This window comes from Sparus aurata, chromosome 23 (genome assembly GCF_900880675.1).
Source record: "Sparus aurata chromosome 23, fSpaAur1.1, whole genome shotgun sequence".
In the NCBI taxonomy this organism is placed as follows: Eukaryota; Metazoa; Chordata; class Actinopteri; order Spariformes; family Sparidae; genus Sparus; species Sparus aurata.
In genome coordinates this window covers 6,399,157-6,415,316 of record NC_044209.1, presented here as the reverse complement: position 1 = coordinate 6,415,316, position 16,160 = coordinate 6,399,157, and the positions used below count along the sequence as shown (strand labels likewise).

The 16,160-nt window shown below is 41.1% G+C and overlaps 1 protein-coding gene across 1 annotated transcript; it reads left to right on the top strand.

Moving 5' to 3' along the window:
* The first annotated feature begins 1,344 nt into the window (after positions 1-1,344).
* Positions 1,345-16,107, top strand: rab3db (RAB3D, member RAS oncogene family, b). The gene is made up of 5 exons (XM_030407018.1): positions 1,345-1,737; positions 5,580-5,816; positions 11,551-11,669; positions 12,163-12,287; positions 12,454-16,107. Exons 2-5 carry the CDS (start codon positions 5,580-5,582, stop codon positions 12,639-12,641), a joined length of 669 nt encoding a protein of 222 aa, XP_030262878.1. The 5' UTR covers positions 1,345-1,737; the 3' UTR covers positions 12,642-16,107.
* Positions 16,108-16,160: the final 53 nt, after the last annotated feature.

Genomic DNA, 16,160 nt, shown 5'->3' with positions numbered 1-16,160 from the left:
AAATCACAGAGTTTCCAGTCTGCACAGGACTTATATTATCACATGACCTCTGTGTTTGGTAAGATATGGTAGATAATTTCTCGGTGGAATTTTCAATTTACAATTAAGGGTCATGGCAGATTCATACAGGATTAAGATCACAGACACCTGTAACAAATTACTAGAGGTCCCGTGATAATACTAGTCCCATGTGAACAGCCTTATGAGTGAGGGATGGGGTCAGTAGGGAGGCCATAGCTCACTTTTGACCAGGGGCCCCGTGGGAGCTTATCCTTCCCTGCTGATAGGGATATTAAAGGAATGAAACCATAGGAGGGAAACACATCTAATATATTGGCTAATAACAAGTGTGACTTCGTATATACTCTGTTATTGAAAATTAGGGGAGGAAAGGTTCAGGCCCCACAACTATAGCTTCCTAAAAAAAATTACAGAAAATAATGAATCTTGCATAATAAATATGATTTTGTTTGCCTTAAAAGACATACATCTAGTATGGAGGCCCCCCAAAGAAAGAGGTAAACTAAATTTTAAAAAAACTATTCCCATGGTAAGTCATAATTATGAGATAAGAGTTCATAGTCATGACATTAAAAAGTCATAATTATGAGGGAAAAAAGTCAAAATCACAAGATGAAAAATAGAATTTGTGAGACAAAAGTCAAAATCATGAGATAAAAAGTCAAGGTTATGAGATAAACATCTAAATGATGAGAGTAACAGTCATAACCATGAGATAGAAGGTCATGATTATTCAATTATAATGTCAAGAGTATGACAAAGAGTCATAAATATTAGTTTAAGAAGTCAATTATGAGATCATTAAATCAAGATTATGGGATGAAAAATCGAAATTATGAGATAGAAATCTAAATTATGAGATTTACATACAAAATGATGAGATAAAAAATCAATTCTGAAATAAAAAAACAAGTCATGAAATCATGAAGTCAAGATTATGAGGTCATAAAATTCGAAATTAGAGATTAAAAGTCTTGCTAATGAAATAGAAAGTCCTAACTGTAAGACAACAGTCAAAAACCAGGGTAAAAGGACACACTAATGAGATAAAAACTCGAAAATAAAAGGTTAAAAGTCATAATTCTGAAATATAAAGTTTCATTTCTTTTTTAAATATGTAATTTCACCTCATAATCTTAATTTTTTCAAAACATAATCTCGTGATTTCGATGTAGTTGTGACATCCATGTTTCTTGTTTGACCAGTGAGCCGTTCCCCCGTAGAGCACACACACACTCTCACACACACACACACACACACACACACACACACACACACACCTGTGTGGAGTTTCTGTGGGGTGTGTGCGTTAGCGTGGTGCCCGCGCGCTGCGGTGCACACGCGCCACGGACAGCCTCTCTCCTCTCCTGTCCTCGCGCGGTGCAGCCCGACAGTCTACGCGGCTGCTTCACTGTCTGCAGTAACTCAGTGACGGAGAGAGCTCCGGCTATAGTCTCAGCTGTAAACACTCAACCCAGATCCGGGAGCTGCCCAACGCCACGACGGAGGACACGGAAAGAGGTAGAGGTCGCCCGTAGAGGAAGGAAACCATTTCTGGCTGCTGGAGCTTTGCTGGAGCAGAAGAGGATATTTCAGGTGTTAGCAACACTTTCGTTGGCCACTTTACCCCCCGGCATCTCACCGCCGGACGGACGACCGCCGCAGATCGTAGTCCTAAGGGAATTCAGATAAACCTTTGCTTTCTTCAACAAGAAGGTAAGTTTGTTTCAGTTTCCCGCTGTGTTTTTTCCCCTGCCTCACGCTTACTTCTTGCCCGAGTCCTACACTCAGAGGAAAGTTTTCTCTCTGATTTAAGCTAACAGGTTTCTCTCCGCGGAATGATACCTAATGTCTGGGGTCCGTCTTTGTTCGCAACACAAGTACTGCATGAAGTGAGGTAATACTGAATAAAAACTAATATCTGAGCCTTTATTGCCCCTCTATGTTTGCATTTCAGTCCTTTCCCGTAATGAGAGAGCTGATGTGACAGCTGCCAACTAATCACTACGGTCATTTCCTGGCGTTCAGGCAGGCTGCTGGCTCCTGGATCAGCAAACAGTGCCTGCTGAGGGAAGTGGCTGCACCATCAAAAGGCTCTGTTCACAATAATGAACTTTATTTGCTTTACTGGAGATAATGCTGCTCCTCTGTGGCATGAAGGAGCTGCCTTTCTCATTCATCCATGCTGCAGCTCAGGAAATGGCACTCTTCAATACACGGAGGATGTCTGTCCGCTCAGAGATGACTGTCCTGATATCATGGCAGGTGCTGATGTGTGACTCTTTATCAGAGCCATCACAGCTGCTCAGTCTCGCTGTTTTTGTTGTCTGGTGTTGCTTTAAAGTGTTACATGCGGATGAAGAAGACTTTCTAATCGCAGTCAGCTCTGCTTCTTAGAAGTTATATCATGCGTTTCTTGGCAGAAGAAACTTGAGGGCGCACGGAAAACACATCCAATTTTTTTTTATTTAAATGACATGTTTATAAAAAGGGGACGATAATACCAGTGAAGAAATGTCTTGAAATACTGTATGAGCCTACTTTTTTTGCCTGCAGACATCCTGATGCACAGTAAACATACTGGACATGTGACTGGGTTTAGCTCAGGCTTAAGCAGAGCTGATGGAAAGTTGAAGAAAATAATACATTTTTGAGTGGGTGGGTATATGCTATGGCATCTATAATTACTCAAAAAAGCCCCTTGGAGACCCTTACACAGCACAGGCATCATGTGATTTGGGATTTTGTTTTTACAGCCAATGTCTCCAGAGATTAGAAAGACTTGGGAGTTATGGCTCGACCACAGGTCTTTATGTAACACCCAGAGAACAGAAAAGATTTCATTTACAGGCCATGTACCTTGGCTTTATATTCCGCGGTGGAGAAAAGTTGTGAAAGAGTACTGTGTTATTGTCCCACTGCTGGTAAGAAGCAGTGTTTCATTTCAACATCAGCCAGCATGCAAGATTACACAGGCTGCTGTGTGTAGAAAGTCTGCCTCGTGCCTCAGTGGACTGGAAGTTACATGTGTGTTACTACTGTGAGAGAAAAACAGTACAAATGCAATGAGAATGTGGAGGTTTTTACTTGAACTGAAAGTTAGTTTCAACCCATCATTACTATGAGTTTCAGCATTTTCATCAGACAGCAGCAAAATATTTTCCTGTAGTGCATATTGAATAATTCATGAGTAATATGGTTAGGGCTGCTGGTGTTTGCTTACTCATGCAGTCCTTACATCAGTTCTCTAAGATGAATTTTTAGCAGACACACAGCTGTATACAAGGTATCAGTGTCCTCTCACACCTTGGCACTGTGATTTTTGTGGCAGTAGACATGTGTGCACACAGTCTACTCTCATCTCTGTAATGAGCATCGGCTCCTCCTTCCTTTTTTTGCCATAGCCCTTGGTTGTGGTGTGATAGATGTCTCTATCCTGCTCTGGAGACCTCCATCTGGCCAGTTAAAAGCTGAGGGAACTGACTGCTTTGACCACTAATGGGTCTTGCTGGCAGCTGAGTCCTAGTCCCGTCTCCACGGAGACCAGTCAGGGCTGAGCCGCTCAGACTGATCAGCTGTGTGTGTGTGTGTGTGTGTGTGTGTTCGGAGGGACAGACATGACTAGTCCTGTGCTCTCCTTTTCACACCCAACGCTGTGCGGTTGCTCTCCCTCCTCCCACTGTTTGAATGACTGATGCTGAAGGGCTTAATGGCAGGTAATCTCATACCTGCCCTTAGGGGAGATTACGCTGAGATGAATGGCTACAATGAAGCAGACAGACAGATGGCCAGGCTTCCCATAATTTGAAAGCATAAGTGTTAGCTAGTCTACATTTTATCTTACAGTTATCTTTTTCAGATCGATCACAGACCTTTTAATGGAGTCGTAACATCACGTTGGACGCTGATGGGTTTCACTAACATCTGGCCAAGCTTTGAATCAGCAGTAGGACAAATACACTTTGTTACTTCTCTCATATTCCAGTAAGTTGAGCATCCTTGATTCTTATGCTGAAATGCTAAGTTGATCAGTCGATCTCCTGATGAAGTGAACATTGATCAATAAAATAATAAATAGGAGACCAACTGCATTAAGCAGCAACGATATTCTTCTCATTTTCCTCTACCACATATAACAAATGGCAACAATTTATGTCCAATGGCAACTCTGAGGGGACACACTACTTTTTAGTGTTCTCTCGTTGGACGCCTTTCAATCACAGTGGTACAGTGGTACAGGGCGCAGAAGTTTATGACCGTCGGCCATCACTGAATGACAATACCATCGTATATCCCCCCCAAACCCTATTATCTGTGGTCAGATAGTCCTTTGCTTAAGAAGCCTCCTAAGTGAGTGAAATGACCCAGAGCTGGCAGCCATGATAAGAGCTGGTTCTCTAAATGCTAAGCAAAGGTGCTTCCTTGCTTTCGTGCTGAAAGGAAAGAAGATAACACAGGTGGATTCTCTTAACGCTGCTGTTGTCTATGAGAGTCATGATGAATTCAACTCCTCTGTTGGCGCATTGCTATACTTCTTTTAGTCTTGCTGCCAGCAACTGAAAGGAATGGGACAATATAAGATCTAATCACAGATCATGATAAAAAAAAAAAAAAAACATTCAGGATTGTGGTGAATTTCCATTGTTTGGATAATCGCGAATCAGGATGATCGTGAACGTCCTCACAAGTGGTGTTAAAATGCTGATAAGCTGGATAGCAAACAGTCCTAAATTGATTTCCTGATACATTTTGAATCGTCTTAAGTAAAGCCTGTATCTCTCCAGTCATTCCAAAGCCCATTGTATGTCCCACAAATAAGTTAAGTCAGGTGTGTGGAAATACTACACATTCTGAACTAAAGACCTGCAGGGAGATGAGGAGCCTACCTGCAGGACATGCTGGAGAAACCTGTCGTCCCTGCAGACCATCATCTCCGATTTGTACTCCCATCTGTGACCACCATTCAGATCTGCGCTCTCAGTAGTCAGTTTTTCGATAAAGATGGTCCATGAAAAAAAGTTGTGTGCTGTCTGTGATGCAATAAAAATATTAGTTTCTCAACAAAGTGTAAGGTAAAGTGATTCTTATACGTTTTAGCCATTTGGGGTGAGGAGTTAAAACATAGTTTGACGATTTTCATTATTTTATTGTTAATTTGGACAGGATAACCATGAATTTTCATATCGTCCCATACCTAATTGTTGATCAAAGAAATTGTGGGATGGACCGTGTATTGTTAAACATGCAAGCATGCATGTGTGTTCTTGTACTTCAGCAAACTAATCAACAGCAGGAACAACATGTGAACACAACAACGGCATATTACATTATAAAATGATATGGCAAACATTAGAGAGCAACATTACCATTCACTTAGAGTGACATTTTTTGATCACTTGGAGAGCTTAAGTGGGGAAGGAACATTTCCAGCTCTTTGTTGAAGCAATGATGAAGTTAAAGTTTTGACAAAACTAGCTAAGAGGACCATTTATGGTACCAAATGCAGCACGTGAAGTTAATTTCTGAATTCTGAGTTTCTTCTTCTCCTTCCTCTCTAGATGGCATCAAATGACTCGCGACTCCAGCAGCAACCCTCCCAGAAGGATGCGGCCGACCAGAACTTTGACTACATGTTCAAGCTGCTGATCATTGGCAACAGCAGCGTAGGAAAAACCTCCTTCCTGTTCCGCTACGCAGACGACTCCTTCACCTCTGCCTTTGTCAGCACCGTGGGCATCGATTTTAAGGTCAAAACCGTCTTCCGCAATGACAAGAGGATCAAGCTGCAGATCTGGGTAAGCAGGTTAAAGTTACAATACATAGTGGTTTTTATTTGTTATGTTACATTGTGGTACCACACTTCTGACGGCATAAACAACAGCTTTTGTCAGCCAAACCACAGCCAGATGCAACACTTATTTAATGTAAAGTTCATTACCTCTCTCCCTCCGTCCTACACTTTACCTTAATGTGGATTTAATTTTGTTTTTGTTTAGGAGAGTGGGCGCTCCAGTCTCTCAGGTTTTAGTGCTTTAGTTGTAAATCAAGAAAAAGAGTGAGATAAACAAAATAAAAGTTAGCTTTTTGGCTCTAAGAAATCCCTTTCAGGCAACTTGGAGATAGAACGTTTACCAGAACACCTTCAAAGACCAGGTTTGTCTAGAATAGTGGGTTTGGCCCTTTTGTAAGTTCAGCCTGTGAATTGCGCAAGTGTAAAGTGACTTCCTCATGGTATCAGACACATTCTTACTCCCTACCCTTATCTGTAACTACTAAGGTATTTACATAATAGTAGTAAGGAGATAGATCAACTGGAGTAAAAGAGTTAGGAGACAGTGAGAAACTGTCGCACCTCGGGTGTGGGGGTTTCTCGCCTTACATTAAAACTGCCAAAACTGATTGTTTTGGACACTTAGGCAGTGATGGTTATCATGCTGTGTGGGTTTGTCACTTCAAGTGACTTGCATATTTTTGGGGAAGGTTCTTCTTCTCAGATTAAATTAGTTATATGTTTTGAGGCTACACAGTAATTATAGCAGGCAAATATTGTGATGATATAGTTTTTGAGTGAAAACAGTGAAACAATACAATAGCCCTGCTGTAAATACCAAATTAGTGCAGCTTATAATATTTTACATTTAAGTGTTGATTCAGCCATATTTGAGGACGTAATGTTGTCAAGCTTTTTGTGTGTTGCAGTTGTTGTGGCTGTGTCTGACTGTTCCTCTTTAGTAATTCAGTTTTTCATCTTTGTTAAGCACATGTTGTCATGAGGTTTAAGAATCTGTCGTTGCTACATGTCAAGAGTTTGTGGCTTTTTTGGGTGATAGTGCAGCATCATGAAGGAGGAAGTCACGATTTGAAGGCAGCTTTGTAGTATGGTGAATTTTAATTAGCAACAGTTACTGGATGTGAATCTCTTTATGATCAATTTGCTCATGATAACAGTCACTTAATGTCTTCAGTGGTCTTCAGGACTTTTCCAAATACCATTTTCTGCTTCCACAGGGGGGGGTTGTTGTCATACTTGATGAAACGCAATCATCATTTAGAAGGATGTCACAATTTGGATTTTTAAGTTGAAAAATCATCGAAAATAAGTCCTCATTGTCAACAGTAGAATTCAAATGCAGTACAGACAATAGCCCCCTTGATGTATTTCTCAGTTTACTCGTGGAGAAAAAAAACGTAATTGAACTTGAAATAATAATATAACCAAAGATCCTATATTGATTTAGCTTGGGAAGATGTTATACTCAGATTTGAGAAACTCAGCTTTGTAACGACCAGAATTTTGATCTTTTGTTGTTACTGTTAAATCCCTAAAGGGTGGTATTTTTGGTTGAACTCTGGAATCTTTATTTTTGGTGAATATTATTTGAACTTGCTGAAGCCTAACCTAACCTTTTCAAAGAAGAATTTAAAAAAAGAAAATTACAATTATTAGGACTCCGTCTTGGCAGCATTACGGTCACTGAAGATGATCGCAGCTATTCTAGTCAATGCTGATGTTTCCATATGCGGTGAATCTGCTTTTTCATGGAGGCGGAGAGCTGGTCAATTTTCAAAATAAAACACCATGTACTGCTTCAGGATCATGTTTCACTTCACTGCATTGACATTATGTCATAGAAGGATTTAAGTACGTAGCCTACTCACCCATGGTAGAAGCCCAAAAATCCAGGGGAATGTGACAAAATAGGCAAAATCTCAGGAGATCGCCAACAGCACGCTCCCCTTCTGTAACGTTGTCGATAGGATATACAGTCGCGTGGAAGACAGAGCAAAATAGCATCATACATATAAAATCATAGACACAAGCCTGATGGAAACCAGGCATAAGTCTTACAACAGCATAGCTCTCAGTGCTGAAAACATTTTCAAATGTTCAAATCAAACCGTACTGTGACCTTAAAATCAAATAGTGACACCCCTAATCATTTACTTGTAGGCTGTAATGCCACAAAAGCGCTCTATATCTTGCTTTTAGTCTGTCTTTTGCCTCTTTTTAGTACAGCTGTCCCAATGCCTCTTTACTTAAAAAAAACAAGTGATGTATCTGAATGCAGACTTTGACATCGAATGCCATGGCAACAGGAGAAGCTTCAAAGGTTTGGGCCACACCTAGTGGTCTTAAACAAGCTTTTAGAAGTGTTGTAATTTAGCTTGTCTCAGCTGAGTCCCGGGGACTTTTATAAAGCTCCTTAAACCAAGGATATGATTTTGAAAGACATTAGCGGGAGTGTAATTTAAAAAAAAAAAAAAAAAACATGATGTGAGGAATTACTAGAAATGTTTGACTTTTGGGGGGGTTTAGGCCAAAATAGGGACAACAAGTAAGGGGTCTCTCTTCTAAGAAACTATTTGCCTTTTTTTTTGGAAATAAGCATATTTGCTTTTAACCCAAGAATTAGATTAGAAGATCAACACCATTCTCATGTTGATAAGGTAATTATTAGCAATTAAAGCTAAAAGACAAGAAATGGGGCCGTAGCTGGAAACAGCTGGATCAAGCCAGGTCAACACCACTGACAGTTTCAACAAAACATTTAACCCTGCCATTCATTGCTGGTCCTTGACATTTTACCTTAAGGTGTATTCTTAATTTGTATCCACCACTCACACATTCATCACAGTACACTACAAATCCAATTAATATACATAGTTAAGGTTATTCAAACAGGTGATTCATTTGAACCAACACTATTTGAGCTACTGTATGATACACAAACAGTGACCAGGATGAATCAGCAGCAGAGGAGCCCACACCAAAACACACACTAACCTACCCGACCAAGCATGTGTCTGTGTAAAATTGACATGCATCGGCAGCGGTGTGTCATATTCTGAGGACAGCTGAGGAGGAGGGTGAAAGAACTAACCATACTAACTCTATAATGTGTTTTGGGTAATTGTGTGATTAGTTGGGTTTTGAGATGCTTGTCTGGGCCCAGGCCTACTGACGGTGCTGTTGAATGACGAAGAGACCTGGTATTTCCTAAGCTCAGGAAGCAGAGGAAGTTCCCTATCAGCATCTGACTGAGACATAACGAAGATATACAGCAGGCAACGCTAGTGGAGCAGTGTGTTTAAAGGGTGTGGGAGCAGCAGGCGTGTCTTAATACCAGTCCTCCCTCAGGTGGTGTTAATATTCAACTCTGAAATTTACTGCCTGTTAAATTCGTGTTAGCTCGCAGTGAACTCCATCTGTTCGAGACTTCACCAGGTCTTCAGACAAAGAGTATGATGATCATTCCACTCTGCCAGCTGCCAGCCTCCCTTTGTGTGGCCTGATAACACACCACATGGCCCCTGCACAGTATTGCAGAGCTCCAGCATGTACAATTTGTTCACTCTTTGTACACTTATTGTTTACATCCCTCCTTTTTTTTTTATCATGGAAATATGTTTCTGATCTTTGAACAAACATGCACACACCTTTCGCACACTTGGCATAAATACATCATCAATACATATGTTGTGTGTGTGGTAGCCCAGGGGACGATATCCTGTGTGTGCCACTAATAGAAACGCAGGTGACGCATGTTTAAAGATCAGGGTCCCAGTGACGTCAGGGCACTCAGAGGCCTGATTTCAACCCCTCCCTGTCTATCACCATACATATACACACGAGAGAGCAGCTTTTGTTTACTGGCTGGGGTTGATTATAGCAACCCTGGAGACAGTCTATTTGGTTAGACGTCCCATTACGCTGCCAAATATTTGTTCATCTCTGTGTGGATGAGATAAAGATGTACCAGGAATATTTTACACTTTACCGAAACAAAAATAACCTCCAACAGAAAGCCGACTGTCTGTGGCTTCGGGAAGAATAAAAGAATATACGAAGGCTTTCTCTAATAGAAGGATTGATGCAGCAGGCTGCCCTCTGTCTTGCCCATTTTGTAAAGTGAGAAGGATCGTTTGGGCCGACCACCTGCAGCAGCCCCAAATGTAATGGAACATTCATAACCCTCAGTGGCCTCGGGTTACCTGGACAACCCACACCTCCTCCTCCTCCCCCTCCTCCTGATGTGAGGAAAATATCAGACAAACACAGAAACACACACATAGGCCCCTGAAGCAAATGGACTCCAAGTAACCATGAGAGTCTACCTAACCCAGTCCACCTGTTCATCTTCCTGCAAGGAGCAAACATTTTGAGCCATCGACTGTGACATGACACGTGGCCTCCATTTAATTAGAAGATGCTTCTGATAAACTCAGTGTGGCAGAGAGGCAACAGTCCTCCTCTGACTCTGAGGCTCGCGTTTCTGTTATCTGTGTTTGTTATAGATGCCAGCCGGAAGTCCCAGTTTGATGAGAAATGATTGTGACGGGAGCTCATATGTAAATGCCATCCTCTGGTTTATTGTGTGGAGTGGAGCAAGTGGCATTTTGATGTGGTAATGAAGCCAAACGGTTTGGGAGGAGAGAGAGACAGTTTCACAGAGTACAGTCTTACCTTCACCAGTATACAGGATCCATAACTTAATCTTTTCTACTACAAATCAAACCTAACTTGAATTTAATTGGAATACACATTTAAAGGTCAATTATGCAGGATTAAAGTGATTTATCGGCATAAACAGAATGTAATGTTCTTAATATTTTTATTAGTGTGTTATCACCTGAAAGTAAGAACTGTTGTGTTTTCTGTCGTATTTCTGCAATAGCCTCAATGGACAAAACAAACTTTGGCTCTTTGTGTTTTTTGCAGCCACTGTAGTGGAGAGTGATATCTGGGGCTTTAAGTTGGTTGCAGCCTAAATGCCAATAAATCCTACACACTTGACCTTTAATAACTACTTATTATAAACTTGTCATCAGAAATTGTGTAGGTCAGTTTGAGAGAAAGTTAATAGTTTAACCAGCCAATTCATTACTGTCATTAATTAACTACACCAGTGATTCTAAACCCCAAGGGCTACTTCTGCAGTTTCCACGTACCATCAAGGATGGAAAGATTGTACATGTTAACTACTTGAGAAAAGAAACATAACAATACAATTTATGAAAATGTCCACATAAAAGTCCACAGTTAAAGGTAATAGTAATTAATAAACAGTTTAAATAGTTAGATGAATGAGTGGCCTGAAATACCTCACCAAGTGGTTTTGTAAACTTGACCAAACCGACTGCTCATTTTTCCGAAAAAGTTACTGTGACAAGATTTACTTTTTTATATATTCAACAATGTTGAATAATGTCCAGCTCAAGCTCATATTAACATATCATGAGTGGTGGGTAGGGTGATGGGGGAGTTAATTTAGACAGTGGTGCTGGAGTGGAACACTCACTATAACTGCTAAATGATGGATCCACTCCACATACAGTACAGTGTAGCAACTCCGCTGACTGTAACAGATGAGTGTGCAGCAATGGGCCATAGTTTGAACAATATTGCCCCCTAGTGGTTTCACTGCATACATTGAATGAACACAGTGGCATTAAGGATTTAATGTGTCTTTTTAGAATATAATAAATATAAAGTGTATGGAACATAATTGTGTGTGTGTGTGTGTGCAGGATACAGCAGGGCAAGAGCGTTACCGTACCATCACCACAGCCTACTACAGAGGAGCCATGGGCTTCCTGCTCATGTATGACATCACTAACCAGGACTCTTTCAATGCAGTTCAGGACTGGTGAGTTTGAATACTAACATCAGGAGATGATGGGTTTATCCCATTTGTCATTTAGTTAGACAATTTCATAAATGGTCTCAGGAATTCAAGTCAAGTCAAACTTTATTGTTAAAGCTCCTGTTTGTAAGATGGTAAAACTGACGCTTTGGGTTTCCCAACTCGTCAGATACTGACGCTTTAGGATTGTAGGTCGGGTCGGCCACCATCTGAAAGCGTCAGTATCTGACGAGTTGGGAAACCCAAAGCGTCAGTTTTACCATCTTACAAACAGGAGCTTTAAAGTTGACTTTGAAATGAAATGTGTTGTGAAGTTATGCCATGGACCAAGAAAGAAGAAATGACCTTTTGGTGGGTCATAGCTCCACTATGTGGTCAAGAATGAGATATTTTTGCTCATAAGTCTGCTAGTGTGAGTTGTGTTACTGTACCTCGTCTTTTCATGGATTCCTTGATGTATTTATCTATATGGACCATGTCCATGTCTGTCTTACAGGGCAACGCAGATCAAGACCTACTCATGGGACAATGCTCAGGTGATCCTGGTTGGTAACAAGTGTGACCTGGAAGATGATAGGCTCGTGCCCACAGAGGACGGCCAACGACTGGCAGAGGAGCTCGGTAAATATCTCTTTAAAGTTTTGTCTTGTTGTTAAACACAGTTGTTAAACGTGTGCTTCTTAGCTTCTGCAGACAGATATTGTACGCATGCGTATACGATTTCTCTGTGTATTTTAACGTGTGTTCATAGTAAATAGAAATGAAATCATGTTCTGCCCCCCCTCAGGGTTTCAGTTCTTCGAGGCCAGCGCAAAGGACAACATCAACGTGAAGCAGGTGTTTGAGCGTCTTGTGGACGTCATCTGTGAGAAGATGAATGAGAGCATGGAGGGAGACATCAACCTCATGTCTAACCACGGGAACCAGGGCCTCAAAGACTCGCCTTCAGAAAGCCATGGGGGCTGTGCTTGCTAAACCACCGGCTTTCTGACCACTTTCCCCCAACGCACGCACACTCACACACACATGCAGACATACACACACAGATCATACATAGACCATGTCCTTTACTGTGCCTCAACCATGAACAGTGCATCACCTCTTGCTGTCTCTTCACTCCAGCACCGCCCTGCTTTGTTTTGGCCCCACAGCGCATTCAAACCCAAGGATGGCTAGCTGAGATAATCTTCATCAGCGCTATCAGACCCCTCTCCTCCTCAGGCATGTCCTTCTGTCTTAAAGAGGCCCACTCTGTCTCTGTGGCCGCGACCCATTGGCTCTGTGGTAAAACCTGCCTTCAGTCCGCCCACCACATCAACTGCCTTGACTACTGCTGCTGCCCATTAGCATTTTAACTGTATCTGAAACATTTGTTCAGGAGCTTTCTTTTTCTGGGTCAAACATTGGTGAATACTATAGCTAGAAGCTAGAAATGCCAAATATTGTCTGTAGATGGCTGCACTTTTGACATTCATTGTTTTATTTGAAATTGATACAGTGCCCAGGTTTGCCTTAGTTTACTCAGTGGGTTTTACAATGATGAAAGCAGTCAGACACAGACATACATAAGATTTGATTGTCACTCATGAACAGCCATTTAAACCATATTATAGATCAAACATGAAATATGTTTCTGAAACTTTAGGGCTTGTTTCTGGACTTCATATACCTTTTAGCTGATTATAGAAACTGTCACAGCGGCTACCAGAATGACAGTTCAGAGTTTAGTGCTGGTGTAACTGTCCAGTGATATCTAGGACGCCTCACGCTCTTGACTGATTGAAGGAGAGATGAATGAATCAGTTTCGTACAGCCTACATGAAATAATGAATGTCTCAAAGAAAGGCATATTGACAAAAATTGAAAATTGTTGATGTTTTGGTAAGTCCACTTATTCTTTTTTGAGTAGATAAGAAGGTTATCATGCGTATGCCTGTATACTAAATATCAAGCTACAGCCAGCAGCTGGTCAACGTAGCATAGCATGAAGATGTTTTTTGGATGGATAAACAAATGACACATTACATTAGGATTTAGCTACCCTTGGACAGAGCTAGGCTAGCTGTGTCCTCCCTAAGCCAAATACTTTTAGACTGTTATTGTCACTTGGCAGCCATCTTGACAACACCCCCAAGACAATTATTTTGGGATAATAAGACAAGTCCCCTATCTTAATGAATGAGTAGAGAGCCTTAACTTTCAAACACTGGTTAGGATATGTGTCTTACACGTGCCATCTCGGACTTCAGTGGCTTTTCTATTCAAAATGCTTTTGGTGCTATGTCTCCTCTCATGTAATGTCTCTGGCTAAGCTAAGCTATCCAGCTCCTGGCGGTAGTTTTCTGTTTATCATACAGACATGAGAGTGGTGTCTTCTCAATTTTCAATCTGATTCCATCAAATGTTTAATACAATCATAATTTCCATTGTCTATAAACTTCTTTGAATGTGGATAAATCAGTAAATTAAATACTGCCAAATTGAATTCAGTTGGGACAATAAAACATACCTCAATGCTTTTGTTTCTTTGCTCCAAACCATCACCAGAGGTTTATAATCCCTTATCTATGCTGGGAAAAATGCCACTTAAAAAAATGTGTAAAAACAAACAATGAATACAAGGTGATTCTTGCTTGAAATAAGTAAATTAATCTGCCAATGGAAAAAGTGAAATTGTCTAGAAACAACTCATTTATCCCACTGAATTGATACTTTTCTATGGGTCTAGAAACTAGACAAACATTCTTGGTGAAAGGTTTACATCTCATCGTCATCTCGTATTATGAAGTTAAAGCGTCGATTGTGATGACAAGAAATGTCATGATGAACCTCGCGTTGACCGGTGCTTGAGTGGCTGTTGAAGCCTTTTTTGAAGCGCAGACAGCCGGGGGGGCTATGCTGAATGTAAATGTTGAGCCCGTTCGTTCAGGAAGTCGTTTAACACGCTTGACATATTTGTCACATGACCTGCCTCAGGGCATTTCCTCACTTACCCCTTTATTACAGTCTTTAACACCTTCTCTCACACACACACACACACACACACACACACACACACACACACACTGCTCCCTCGACTGCAGCATGGCCCAACAGTTGGCATGGCAAACCTACTGTGCTTGAGAACCGAGGATTTGTGTGCTGAATTATCTTCTTTTTTTTTTTTTTTTTCTTTGCTACTGACATAATGGCTGTTTCTTGGAACAGCACAGTGTGTATGTGTGTGTTCTCAGAAAGGGAAAAACCGCTGATCTCTGAGAAGGAGAAGTCAATTTCAACTGTGCTGGTGCCATTATTAAAAAGTAATGAGCTGGCGAGGAGCGTCGGTTAAAAGAGCCTGTTCTACTTTATATCCCCTTTACTGTAACATCTCATCGTTCAAGTGAAGAGAATACAATGACTTTTTTGTCTTCATACCACATTATGCTTGACATTGGTTAAACTGTATTTTAATTTGTGTTATGTTTTCTTTTCCTTGTATACCATTTTTTTGACATTTAGTATCATCCTCCCCCTGCTGAAACATGTGTCCTGCGTGGGGAAAAAAAAACAACTAAAGGACACTTTCTTTTTTTTCTATCACTTCCTGTTAGTTAGTTAGTGCCACTTGACCCTCACCGTCCACGTGTTGACCCCTGCCTTGCCTGTCGGTTGGTATCAACCTTAACCTCTGCACCATGATAATAGCCTCACGTTGCCGCGCCAGAGCCCATCTTTTCTTCGCACAGCTCCGAGGTTGGGTCACAACTGGTGGTCAGTTCGCTCCCTCCTATTGTGCAAGCCTGTGGTCAGTTATCTCCCCCGCCAGCGTGTCTTGCTGAATAGTGATATATGTTTACAGATATCAGATAGCTGATATTATCTTCTCCTCTGCACCACAGTGAGCTTTCGGTTTGCCATTGGGAGGCTCTTGGCAAAGTCACTCAGTCGTAACACTACATTTGTATTACAACATTTGTGTATAATGCACTGTGCAGGTTTGCGCTGTATTCAGATGGGATGCGGAGAGCATATAATATGGGACAGTTTCACTAGAGGAGCTTTACAATGGCGGCTGCTGCTTGAATACATATTGAATGTGCTAAACTGTTGACTGGTATTGAATTTTTAACAACCTTGTCTTGTATCTGCCATATGGAGAAACTACTGACTGACGCTTTTGTACAAATAAGTCTGTAGCATCCAGAGCTGTAAGTCTGGGGTGCGCTCTTCTCTTTGTTACGTCTATGATCCTCTTGTTTTCATGTCTTGCATTCCCGACCCTGCCCTAAAACGGGGACGATAAGATCATTCGAACCCTTCATTTTAGGCTCTGAATGTGTTGGATGGAAGCATTGTGAAAACGTGCATCTTATAAACCAGAATAAATTGAATATGTTGAGATGTGTATATGAAAATAAAGAATATATTCATTACAAAAAAGGGAGAGTGTAATTGCAAATCAATGTCTTTGGTTCCTTTTTACAAATCAGTCATAAAGTGTCCAATAGTGTT

Bases quoted from the DNA above. Each gene is read 5' to 3' on its own strand.
- rab3db (XM_030407018.1), top strand. From the start codon at position 5,580: ATGGCATCAAATGACTCGCGACTCCAGCAGCAACCCTCCCAGAAGGAT. The intron at 5,817-11,550 runs GTAAGCAGGTTA...GTGTGTGTGCAG, and splicing joins GGATCAAGCTGCAGATCTGG to GATACAGCAGGGCAAGAGCG. The intron at 12,288-12,453 runs GTAAATATCTCT...GCCCCCCCTCAG, and splicing joins ACGACTGGCAGAGGAGCTCG to GGTTTCAGTTCTTCGAGGCC.